The 12072-nt window shown below is 36.6% G+C and overlaps 1 protein-coding gene across 6 annotated transcripts; it reads right to left on the reverse strand.

Moving 5' to 3' along the window:
• Positions 1 to 546: 546 nt before the first annotated feature.
• Positions 547 to 10874, reverse strand: LOC119493869 (septin-8-A-like). Of its 6 annotated transcripts, none has more exons than XM_037779356.1 (10): positions 10718 to 10874; positions 7350 to 7464; positions 7019 to 7214; positions 6310 to 6496; positions 6061 to 6222; positions 5749 to 5845; positions 5396 to 5564; positions 4292 to 4424; positions 3996 to 4183; positions 547 to 1283 (listed from the first exon to the last, which is right to left on the reverse strand). In XM_037779356.1, exons 1-10 carry the CDS (start codon positions 10802 to 10804, stop codon positions 1229 to 1231), a joined length of 1389 nt encoding a protein of 462 aa, XP_037635284.1. In that variant the 5' UTR covers positions 10805 to 10874; the 3' UTR covers positions 547 to 1228. The 6 variants fall into 6 exon arrangements, with proteins under 6 accessions (XP_037635284.1, XP_037635289.1, XP_037635290.1 ...); XM_037779361.1 differs by having other exon boundaries at positions 7315 to 7464; XM_037779362.1 differs by lacking the exon at positions 10718 to 10874 and adding an exon at positions 10336 to 10690 and having other exon boundaries at positions 7315 to 7464.
• Between the last annotated feature and the right edge of the window lie 1198 nt (positions 10875 to 12072).

Consider the following 12072-nt stretch of genomic DNA (forward strand, 5'->3'; position numbering starts at 1 on the left):
TATTTCTAGCACCAGTGCCTAATAGAATAACAATTAAGTAAGATACATTTAGTAAAATGAGTAAATAAGATAAGATAAGTAAAATTAAAAAAGTACTATTTCTAGCACCAGTGCCTAATAGAATAACAATTAAGTAAGATACATTTAGTAAAATGAGTAAATAAGATAAGTAAAATTAAAAAAGTACTATTTCTAGCACAAGTGCCTAATAGAATAACAATTAAGTAAGATACATTTATTGAAATGAGTAAATAAGATAAGATAAGTAAAATAAAAAAGTACTATTTCTAGCACAAGTGTCTAATAGAATAACAATTAAGCAAAACAGTTGGTGAATCCTCAGGGAAAACTGTTGAGCATTTCTTAAAATGTCATATACTGATTGTTTTCATAGGCCATGCGTTACCACACTATGCCAGTAGTGGTCTCTTCTTTTTAAATAGGCAGGTTTCTGGAACATTCTGGAGGGACCCTGAGCCTGCTGAGACCACAGCTCAAAAAGTCCACTTTTCTGTCTAAAAGTGCAATTATGGAGATAACAAGACACACAAGTAGTAAGTCTTTATTACATCAGGATATACAAATCTGCAAGCAGGCCCACACAGACCCACTATAAAGATCTACTGACATAAAGAGATTTAATCCTGAATTTATATACACCCAGGCTGTTTTCAAGTAACAGTATATATATATATATATAGTTTTTGCAGTTTAAAACTATGAAATACTTCTAACTCTTTTTTGACACAACATAAGGGGCTGACATGTTAGCATGATAGGGCAACTTTTATAATGATAGTAAATATAATAGTATTTGTATTATGACGGATTTAAAGTGCTTATAAATCATAATATAATGAGCAATCCGTACAACATTTAACAGCAATATAATGTCACTTTATAAGATATATGTCACAGTGTAAATTGTCATCAGTCAAAAACTACAAGCATAACATGGCAGATAAATGAAGGTAGCACATTTAGTACAAAAACTGAGATTTTGGCAATGATCTTTCATTAGGAATGAAGGTTAGGAGCCATGCAGAGACCATGCTACAGAGCGCTGCTTAGAAGCTTTAAGGAGAGTTTAGTAGACATGGAAGACTTCAGGCTGAATCACTTCCAGGGATGTTACAGTAAGTGCATTTCTAAAAAATTGTCATTTCACATTGTAAAAATAATACACTTGATTGTTAGTCAGTGATCTTTTGATGTGGTAGAAAGTCTTCTAATTCAAATTCCTTCCTGAGGTTAAGGAGCACGCAGATGGAAGACTAAAGAAGCTATGAGAAGGAAAAAAAAACCAGGTCATTTATCTGAACAAGCAACTCTACATATTCATTAAGGTCATTAGACAAACCTGAACAACATGAAATATTAAAGTTTAGTGCAAATGATAATTAAGTTTAATGAGCATTTTGTTATTTGTCCTGTTTGCTGCCACTGACGGAAGGCATAATCAAAACTGAAATTTGAATTAAATGGATAATACTTTTACAGAAACACAGTCAACCAATCAAAATCAGAAAACCATGTTTTGGTACATCAGAACGACAATGAGGGCAATATGAAATGCTGTGGATCATACAAATGACTGATGAGATGGGAAATCCCAGAGAACGGAGAGAGTTCAAGGGGAATGGGTTCAGCTGACCAACAGATGAACTCATGCTCTGTTTGGTTTTCCATTGACATTATTTATTTGAATATAAATTATGGCAACATATTTGCTCATTTCCAGACTCATTATAAATTAAATCTATTATTTATAACTTTGCATAAAATGGTGTTAGACAATTAAATCATTTTACCTCAATCTGCCAATAATTAAAAAACAATTATCAATATTTGTATGTACATTATTAGAAAGTCTGTCTGTAAAACTCTGCTGGAGACCATTCAGCTTGTGAGTTATTGCATGTATAAAAACACACACAAATGCTTACTTCATGTTAATACAACAACATAACTAACATCCATCAGTTCAATTCAGTCAGTAACTAAAAGTCTCCCGTTCTACGACAGGACATGAACACACATTCATGGCAAGAACATAAAACAACACACGCTACACGTTATGAAAACAGTCCGTGGATTGTGTTTCTAGCAGAGTCAGCATTGGGGACAAGTTAAACACACTGAGCAAAGCTACCTTTTTGATCCATAAGTACACAGTGGCTCATAGCCTTCACATTGTTCAGGCTGACATACGTGCACAGTCACTGTGACACCGTCCACACATACAGTGAGTCAGTAAGTAATGTCAGATATGACATGAGTCTCTTTTCCCATGCTGATGGCAGACACATTCCTGGTTTCCCTGGATGTTTGATCCAAAACTCAACTGAAAGGGGAAAAGAAATAAGACAGAATATGGAAAAAAGAAAAAAAATGAAGGATTTGAGGAATGGTAGAAATCAAAGGAATGAATGAATGAAATGGGAATGCAATGCAGTGTTTGGGGTTGTGACTTATTTTATCATCCACTTCCTTTCCACAGGCTTACATTTTAGACTACGGTCAGAGTCAGACTGGCAGCCCAACTCCTGTTTTTGACATTTTAACATTTAAATGAGATTATTAATGGAAAACAATTTCTCCAAATGAGATTTAGGCCACATTCATAGTTCATAGGTGGACCGAAATCAGATATGAAATGAATTCGTAGAGATGTTTCCCAATCTGATCACTCAAATCAAGAGTTTAATCTCTCATTAAGGTCATATCCAACAAGACACATGACACTGACACCACGTCTAGAGCACAGCTAACCAACCATGACTGCTCCACCAAAAATGGTTGCGTATAAAATCAACTATTTCTGTCACTAATGCTGCCTGGTGACACAGAGAGGAGGACTTCGGCTTGCTGTTTTGTTTGCATCCTGGAAAAACACACCACTGCTTTTTTTTTAACCACAACAAATAAATGAATCCAGCCTATCACTTGCAATTTGAAAAACAAATCCGGTAGTCTGAACAAAGCCTTTTCGACACCTGAAACCTTGTTATCATACATTCCTCATCTTCCTCTATATGACTAATCTAAAGCACTATCTTATAAATTCTTGTGTGCATATATTTAGTGCATGTGGCTTTTAATGCACTTTTAAATATGCGATAATCTATTTACTGCTTTTTCTAAAACTGGGTTATACAGCGTAGCCAGAAGGATCATTAGCGACAGTTTCTTAGAGGAAGTGCTGAAATCACATCTTGGGCCCTGTGTGGCATTACACTGGCTTAATGTCTTTGGTTCTCTTAACATTTTTCACCCACATGGTAGGGCATTAAAGCCAGTTTAAACTGCCTGTAATAGTGACAATCTTTGAAGGAACTAGGCGTCCTTTTTTGTTCACATTTGTTTGTATTTTACTAATCGTTAAGACAGCTTTGTGATTGGGGGATTTTCAAGGATAATCTTGAGCTTCAAGCTGTGTATGTACATTTTGAGCGTATATAATTGATCCTGACATATAATGTTTCCACCTGCAGAAATTATTTCGGTTCTGTGTGGGATGTCTGAGTATTGTCTGCGTCGCGCATGGCGTGAGCATCGGCGAGGCCAGTCGAATGTAAACAGAAGTGCCCCTGCCTGAGATACAGTCTGGCAGGTCAGCCTGCAGAGACATAAGCATCAGGCTGTGTCATGCAAGCTGTGACCCTTCCCACTACGTCTGGGCACACAGTGTCAGTCTGAATCTGTCCCTGTATCAGTTTCTGAGCCAACATGGCTTCTGGGAAAATAACACTATCTCATTAATCACATTGTACGCCTCCCCCCTCTGTCCGATTGACTCTATATAGACTGGCTCAGAGAATACGTGTACAAGGCTTGTGAATATAATATATGTGTGACATTTAACTGATTATTCTTGAATTGCCTGAAGGATTTTTAGTAGCATTACCGCTTGCTCTGACAACCGGGATGTGCGAAAGGAACCACTTGAGCAGCAATACGAATGAAATACATACAGTACAGTAAAGCAGACTTACTTCTTCTTGTCCTTGTCCTTCTTGAATGGTTGTGAGCAGCCTTGGAGCGCCTGTCCCATCAGCGTCTCAGCTGCAACCTTTCTTCTATTGAAGGCATTCATCTCCTCCTCCAGTTCTCGTCTTTTCTCCTCCAGATTCCTCTTTTCTTCCTGGTGCATCCGCTTGAGCTGCTCAAACCGCTCGTGAAGCTAGAGATGGAGATGATGATGATGATGGGACAGTGCACAATGTGAGATAAACCAAATGTGGTATATTCTGAATAAGAAAAGTTATTTTACAATCATGTCAATCCCCACCTCTTTTTCCTTTTCTTTCAGCTCTGCTTCCGTCTCCTTCACTTTGTTAACGAACATCTGTCTCATTTCTTCCTCTTTGCGCTGCAGATCCACAAGGAACTCCTTCCTCTTGCCTTCGTATGTCTCCTGGAGGCTGAAGATCAGAGTAAAAGCAAAGTTAAGATCAGGATTAGCATCCAGGAGCTGGTTGCTCCAGTTTAGTTGGCATAAATGTTTACTAGGTGGGGATTAATGCATCACAAAATTAAAATGGGTTGGATCACACAAACTAGTTCTTATGTAGAGCTACTAAATATTTACAAACAGGAACTGTCAGGCATAACTGGAGCAACAAAATTAGCATTTTAAAATATGGCCCATTTAGATTGATGAGCAAAAGTGGGGATATGGTCGACATCTGACACTTGATAAAAATGCTGTTTAATAATGATATAAAATTGGAATATTTTAAACAATATACTTCAAATTACAAAACATTATGCCAATAACATTAGACTAGATGACCAAATAAGTTCATTGAGTTGCATAATCAATATTTACCATTCACTCTAATATACATTATACATAATAATACATACTATTAACTCTGAAACACATGTCTTATAATTCTGCATGTGCATATGTAAACTGGAATTACTGCCTTCACAGATGTTTACTAGTGAATCACTAGTTTGAAATGAGCTAGGAGTCACTGAGAATTTAAAAGGGACTTAACAAACAAACAAACAGATTTATAAATAGCTGGTTCAAACTAACCCTGAACTCCATCTGAGGTAAAACAATTAACATATCATGTGTCATTTCATGAACGCAGGAACTGGAGTTACTGTAGCTCTCCCAAATATCAGGGAGATGGGAGTGGCTAGTCTCTAGATGAATTTATGAAGGCATTAAAGGTTCAGATGAGTCACAAATATAACCAAATACATCAATTAATGATACTGTTAAATAATTAAACTATGAGCATAGATGTTAAGTGCTGTTTATCGATAAAGTCGTTCATCAGCACGATTTTAACATCATAAGAGAGCAGGGGTTTTTGTTGGCCGTTCCAGTGAAGCAAGTTGCCCAGATGCATTACATCACTGCTATCCCTAATTTCACCTGAACGACTGGCTGTCCGGGTCTGTGTCCTTGAAGCCCATCTCTTCTAGCTTGCAGCGACGGTAGAGCTCATAGTGTCGGGCGTGCGTTTGCTCTCGGAGGTCCTCCATGTTCACACGCAGTAGCATCTCCCTCAGCTTCACAAAATCACAATGGTTTTCATTCTCCACTGGAAGAAAAGAAGCCTGGTCATTTTGCACAAAACTCAGTGCTTACTGTGCTCATAAAAACAGAGAATCGTGATATCGTGTTTATACCTCAACTGAAAAACTAATAATAGCTCGGCAGCAGGCATCTGATTTAGCACTTGCTACTGTTTTATGATGCTTGTCAAATCAATTCAACGGACTCACCCTGTACTGATCCCCAGGGGTACAGCCTTGCTTTCACCATCTTATTACCCACTTTAACGTCTTCTAGACTTCCAACCACAGCAAAGGGAAGATGAGTCTGTAACGTATATCGTATTGATATTGTTACAATATGGTTCAAAATGATACTACTGTTGTCAAAATCCAGGATATCAACCCCCAAATAAGTGTTACAATACCAAAAGATGGGTGTGGGCTTAATACAGTGGTGGAGAAAATGAGAATGCATATTATCTTGTAAAATACATACAGTATTGTATTATGTATTTGTGCCTGTGTGTTTCTCGGACTCACATTCATGGAGGTGTTGATCTCTGCAACAGCTTCATCCTCTGTAGGGAACTGATAAATCTGCACTCCATTACTGACCAGCTCGCTCATAATCTTGATCTTTAATTTGTCCAGTTCGCTCTTGGATACCGTGTCTGCCTTCGCGATAACAGGGATGATGTTCACCTGCATGGAAACACATAGTATGAGTGACAGACCGAGGAACAAGTAACCCTCGCTGCTGAAATACACAGTGCACGATTCTGCGTTCACCTTGCTGTCCAGTTTCTTCATTGTGACGAGATCAAGGGACTTCAAGGAGTGTCCGGTGGGAGCGATGAAATACAGGCAGATGTGGATTCTTGTGTCATGGCAGTTATACAAGGAGCGTTTTATTTTTAGCTCTTCCTCGAGGAATCTTTCAAACTGGGCGTCAATATACTCAAGAATGGGTTTAAAGCTGCACAGAAAGACATCAAACACGAGCATTATTATTTTATCCTTACATGTATGAACAATAAACCTTACATCGCTTGTTTGAAAGAAATCTTAGTATCCTAGTTACAAACACTGCAACTACAGTCTCGCAGCCAAGAATGCCCGCTTTCTTCACTCCCTGCTGTTGGAGCACTCAAATGTCTATTGAGATTGCATTCGTTCTACCAGTCATTCCCATATTTCTTCCCTCCCAATTCACATGCCAGAAACAGGCCAGATCTCTTTCTCAAGTCCATACTGTGTGTGTTGGCTGTAGTACCAGAGCAAGAGGGGGAAATGAGTAATAGCTGGTGCTGAACTAACCAAGATAAATGTCGATGATTTTTTTTAAAGATCAGTGTCAAAACAGCACTGAACATTTCTGTAACATTTTAATAACATTGTGTATTTTTCTTCCTTTCTTCAGGACAGTTTTGTTCATTTTTCACTTTGGATAGCAATCAGTCTAACTAAAAGTCAAATGAACATCTCCAAGAACCTGTACCTTTCTTCTTTGTTGATCTGGTCTCCGAACCCGACAGTGTGCACAATGGTCAGCTTGAGGTTGACATTGCTCTCCTGCAGATCGTAGGTTTGTGGACGCAGCTGTACCTCAGTCTGATAGTGGCTGGCTTCCTCATTTTCAAATGTTGTATTGAAAAGAGTGTTCATTAATGTTGACTTGCCTATCCCTGTCTCACCTTTAAAAAAAACAAACAGAGAAAATGACACAGAGATGAGGGAAAGATGCGGTGAAGCATTAATGCTCCAAATTCCAAATGTCACATTCATAACACTAACTTTAGATTAGGAACTCCTCCTGGGTTCAGACGTACCTACGCAGAGGATGTTGAAGCAGAATCCCTGTGCGACTGATTTACTGACCAACTGATCTGGGAGGCTGTCAAACCCCACATGACCTCCGAGCTCCAGGTTTCGCTTTTCTTCGTGCTGAGGTGTTTGAAAAACAGGCAGGACAAAGAATATATCAGACGAAAATGACTTGCATTTTAGCAACATTTCATCATATTCACTTTCTATCATTAAATATTCAAGGAAACAACAACAAAAACCTATAAAATGGTGAGGTTAATAAATGTCCTTCTGTCAGATCCCATCCCCACACTCTGCTCTCAAGCTTAAAAGCATTCTTTGCAAATGAGGTCATCTCTCTCTCTTCCACTTAACACACTGAATGGTCCGACCCTACAAAAAGGTTCTGACTCAGTATCACAAAACAAACTCCTCCTTTATAGACACACAGATCTGGAAAGAAAACAAAAAACTATGAGAATCATTTGAGTTGTGCAGCACAGATGTCATACTTTACATTGTGTGTCTTGTGTCTGTATGTGAAGCTTTAGTATGAGGGCTTAGCCTAAGTTTAATTGGTTTGCAATTATAAGTAGGCTTATTTTTAGGGTTGAAACTAGGGCTGAGCAATGTGGAGAAAATCAAATATCACAAATACCTCATATCGATACTGCAATGATATTGTAGGGTTGATTAATGGTGCTTTCACAAACTATTTACACAATGCGATTTTTGATAAATAATCGTCAGTAATGTGGATATAATGACTAAGTGGGTAAAGTCAAATAATAGAACAGCTAGAACAATCTGGTAAGTTCAGAAAACTACATCACTTTACTGTAATGCAGCCTTTAAAACCAGGAAAAGACAACACATATGCCATATTACGATATTACGATATCCAAAATCTAAGATGATATCTAGTCTCCTTTCACAATATTGATATAAAATCAATATATTTCCCAGCCCTTGTTAAACCTAACAAATATTTTCATCATCAATTAGTCTGTTGATTATTTTTTTTCGATTAATAGATTAAGCATTTACTCCATTAAATGTCAGAATATTGTCAAAAACTTTGCATGTTTTGCTCAACCAACTGTACTAAACCAAAATGTTTAATTTGGTTTGTGATTAAATCAGAAAAAAAACATAAACTTTGAGAAACCGGGACCACAAAATGTTGGCTTAATAATTGACTTAACCAGTTAATTGGTTATGAAGAAAAAAAAAATATGATTAAATTCACTGCACATATTTCCCAAACAATGTTGTTGTGGCTGGGCTATATGACAATATGTATCGTCAAAACGATATAAAAATGTCTATCGTATATATTTTTCTATATCATTTCTATTGCGATATAGGCTAAGGCCTATATTTATTTATTTTTTCTCTCCATAATTTCACTTAAAACTGTTAATTTTGTACTCAAGTTGTAGCTCAAGTTCTTAAAATGAGAAAATCCTCCATATTTTTCATTTGTTAAGTATTTAATTCACACAGGAGTATATAAAAATATACTTTACCATGTGGTTATTTCATATAGACTTTTTATTTATTGAATTACCATAAAACATGCTATATGGTGAAATATATGATCATTAGAGATATGAAATTACCTATATCATGATAGCAGATTTTGGTCATATCGCCCAGCCCTACATAGTAGTAGTCTATACTGTCCTCCATGTTCATTAATATAACTCTGAAAATACATGGAGGCATTTGAATCTGTACATATTAATAATAATACTATAAAGAATGTACTTTGCCCTGGTTGTATAAGCTGGGATGCAGTTCATCCGTCCTATACCAGATAAACCCTGGGATACTGGCATCTTGCAAAAGGCTCAACATGAGGATCAGGATGGGTTCAATACAACAATCATCCGTTTCTGTCCCTCTCTCTTCACAGACACACACACAAAGAGCTCTTTATCTAGATGTTGTTTCACAGGGTGGGAGGATATCCAAGCTGCTGGTACCCACAACTCCCCTCCACAGTTACACGAACACACACACACACACACTACACTGTCAACACTTGCTGTTAATTTACAGCAGGATTTCAACAGTATTAACCTGTTATTGCTAAAAACAGTGCTTTACTGTTAATACAAAAGAAAACCTGTTAAATTACGGTCATAGGCCGTTTTTTAACTGTACTATAATGCATTCTTAAAAAACATCACTTTACTGCTGATTAACTGTCTAAAGTATCATCAGTAACAGTTTCATGCAGTATTTGTTTTAATTCTGGGACCTGATCTGCACATGTGAGGCTTGTACATTGTACATGATTGTAAAATCAGTGAATTAGCTTTATTGTTCTTCACTCACAAGTTGTTATGGTTTGCATTCTGTGCTTGTAGCAGCTATAGACACACATTTTGGGGAAAAGTGTCAACAAGTCTATTATAGCCTTTTTCCTAAAAAGTGCCTTTAATTGTATTTAGTGTGACTATTCCTATGTCTGTATGCTAAGTCTATTCATCTAGGCAAAAAATAATGTTTATTACAATGTATGTAAAAAATAAATAGAGCATTAAAACAAATCAGTAAGATAATGTAAAAGAAAGGTGAAAAGCAGCTATATAATGTATCTTTAAACAGTAAATTAACTGTAAAATACTGTGAAATTAATAAAAAAAAAAAACAGTTCAAACTGTATTTTTCATTAACAGTACAAAGCTGTAAATTTCATCGACAGTATAATAATGTTAATTTTACAGTAACATAAAGGCAACCGTGCTGCCAGTTCTTTACTGTTATTTTACTAGGAAATTCTTAACAGTGTACCTTAACTTTACAGTCTTCTATTTGCAATACAACCAACTAAACACCAGTCTACTGTAAGCTATGATGTCTTTTTTAATGAACACATACATTGCCACGAATTACACGTTTGGCTATAATGCATATTTAATTTTTTTGCTGAGCAATCTCCTGAGAAGCTCTAGCTGCCACTTGAGGAGGCTGCTACTTATGTTTATCCTCTTAACTTACTGCCTGCTGTCCTGTGATTCATTCAACTGCTGTCAATTCAGCACCCATGTTATTGTCCACCTGTCACAGTGTTGACATGGTAAAAACAGCCAAGTGGTGACGCTTCATGCAGGTTTCATGCTGCACAGTTGGATGCAGCACCACAGATTGCACACGATGCATCATCTCTATTGAATCAACCAGAGCTGAAACTCCTTTATGTCTTTTTATCCCGACACACAACGAGCTTTCTCTGCTGCATTCCCACCATCACCTCGCTCTCATGCACATAAATACACCTGCTATATGCTATAGTTTTAATTCCCATTTGTACAGAGACGACGCCACATCCTGAGTCACCGCCTGCAGGCCTGCAGACACCAGATCATCATCATATACTTACTGCGAACACATCCACATCATTGGCCGCCATCGTCATCCTCAGTGTGCAGGAATTATGTGTCTTCATCCAGAGCTGCTCTCTCCACATTAAAACACACTCACACTGCTTTCAATATGGAGCCACTTGGAGGCAACACCCCCTCGGTGCTGGAGGGCGACACTACACCATCTCTCTGTAAAGCCAATAAAGCTTTATTCTAACTCTGAGGGGGTTTAGTGCAAGATCTTTTTGTTTGTCTGTTTGTTTGGGGATTATTCAGATTACAGACTATCTTTAACCAAGGAAACAAGAGCTAGTAATACTTTTAGAATAGAATAGAATAGAAAGCTTTATTGTCATTGTATTAAATACACTTCTTCTGGTCAGTGCTGTAAAACAAATACTTGACAAGACTAAACAAGGCAGATAAAACATATAACAGGTAAAACACACACACAGTTATAAAGCAAATAAAACAGGTAAAGTAGGTGTAATAAATAAATATAAACAGAAGTGTTACACTAGAAGTATAAAATATAAAATAGATGTAATGTAAACAGGTAATTGCACTTGTAAAATAGGTAGAGTAGATGTAATAAATAAATTGTAAACAAAGGTATCAACGATGCAATGCTTTAAGCCTTTATTCTAACTCTGAGGGGGTTTAGTGCAAGATCGTTTTGTTTGTTTGTTTGTTTGGGGATTATTCAGATGATTCGACAGACTATAGCTTTAACCAAGGAAACAAGAGCTAGTGATACTTTTTTTTCACAATTTCCCATTTCAAAAGGGTCCAAGTTCATTCAACAGTTACATGCTGGGACACCAGCTGTCTCCTATAGCAACGCAAAACACATACACATAGTTCTACTCTAGTATAATTCTTTAACATTTGACTCTGATTTTTATATGGTCATTTTATAATCTCTACATGTAAATATACAACAAAAAAAATTGTGCTCCCTTGGAAAAAATAACCTATGCTATAAGAGGTAGCCCACAGCTTTTCTATAGGATATGGGATCCATGGATCACTTATATAGAATATTCTTAACCTTTCTAGGTTATTTACTTAATTATTCATTAATATTTTATACGTGCTGTTTTCTTTTTTTTCTCTCTACATTTATTTATTTCATTAATTCATTAATTCATTAATTCATTAATTCATTAATTTATTTATTTATTTAAGGTTTCTATCTTACCACCATGAACTATACTACTGTAGTACTTATTACATTTAATTCTAACTAACTAATTAAATTATTTAAAAACATATTTCTTTGTTATTTTTTCTGTAACTTTACCTCTAGGGGTGGGAAGAAGGCTGGACCTGTCTCTGTGTGGGATGTGTATTTATGTATGTAGCCTACATA

Source organism: Sebastes umbrosus, chromosome 9 (genome assembly GCF_015220745.1).
Source record: "Sebastes umbrosus isolate fSebUmb1 chromosome 9, fSebUmb1.pri, whole genome shotgun sequence".
NCBI classification, from domain to species: domain Eukaryota; kingdom Metazoa; phylum Chordata; class Actinopteri; order Perciformes; family Sebastidae; genus Sebastes; species Sebastes umbrosus.

Excerpts from the sequence above, each read along its gene's own strand:
- LOC119493869 (XM_037779356.1), bottom strand. The coding sequence starts at position 10,804 with ATGTGGAGAGAGCAGCTCTGGATGAAGACACATAATTCCTGCACACTG. Across the intron at positions 5,846-6,060 it reads AGATCAACACCTCCATGAAT|ACTCATCTTCCCTTTGCTGT; the intron begins GTGAGTCCGAGA and ends TATACGTTACAG. Across the intron at positions 1,284-3,995 it reads AAGGACAAGGACAAGAAGAA|CTTCTTTAGTCTTCCATCTG; the intron begins GTAAGTCTGCTT and ends TCCTTCTCATAG.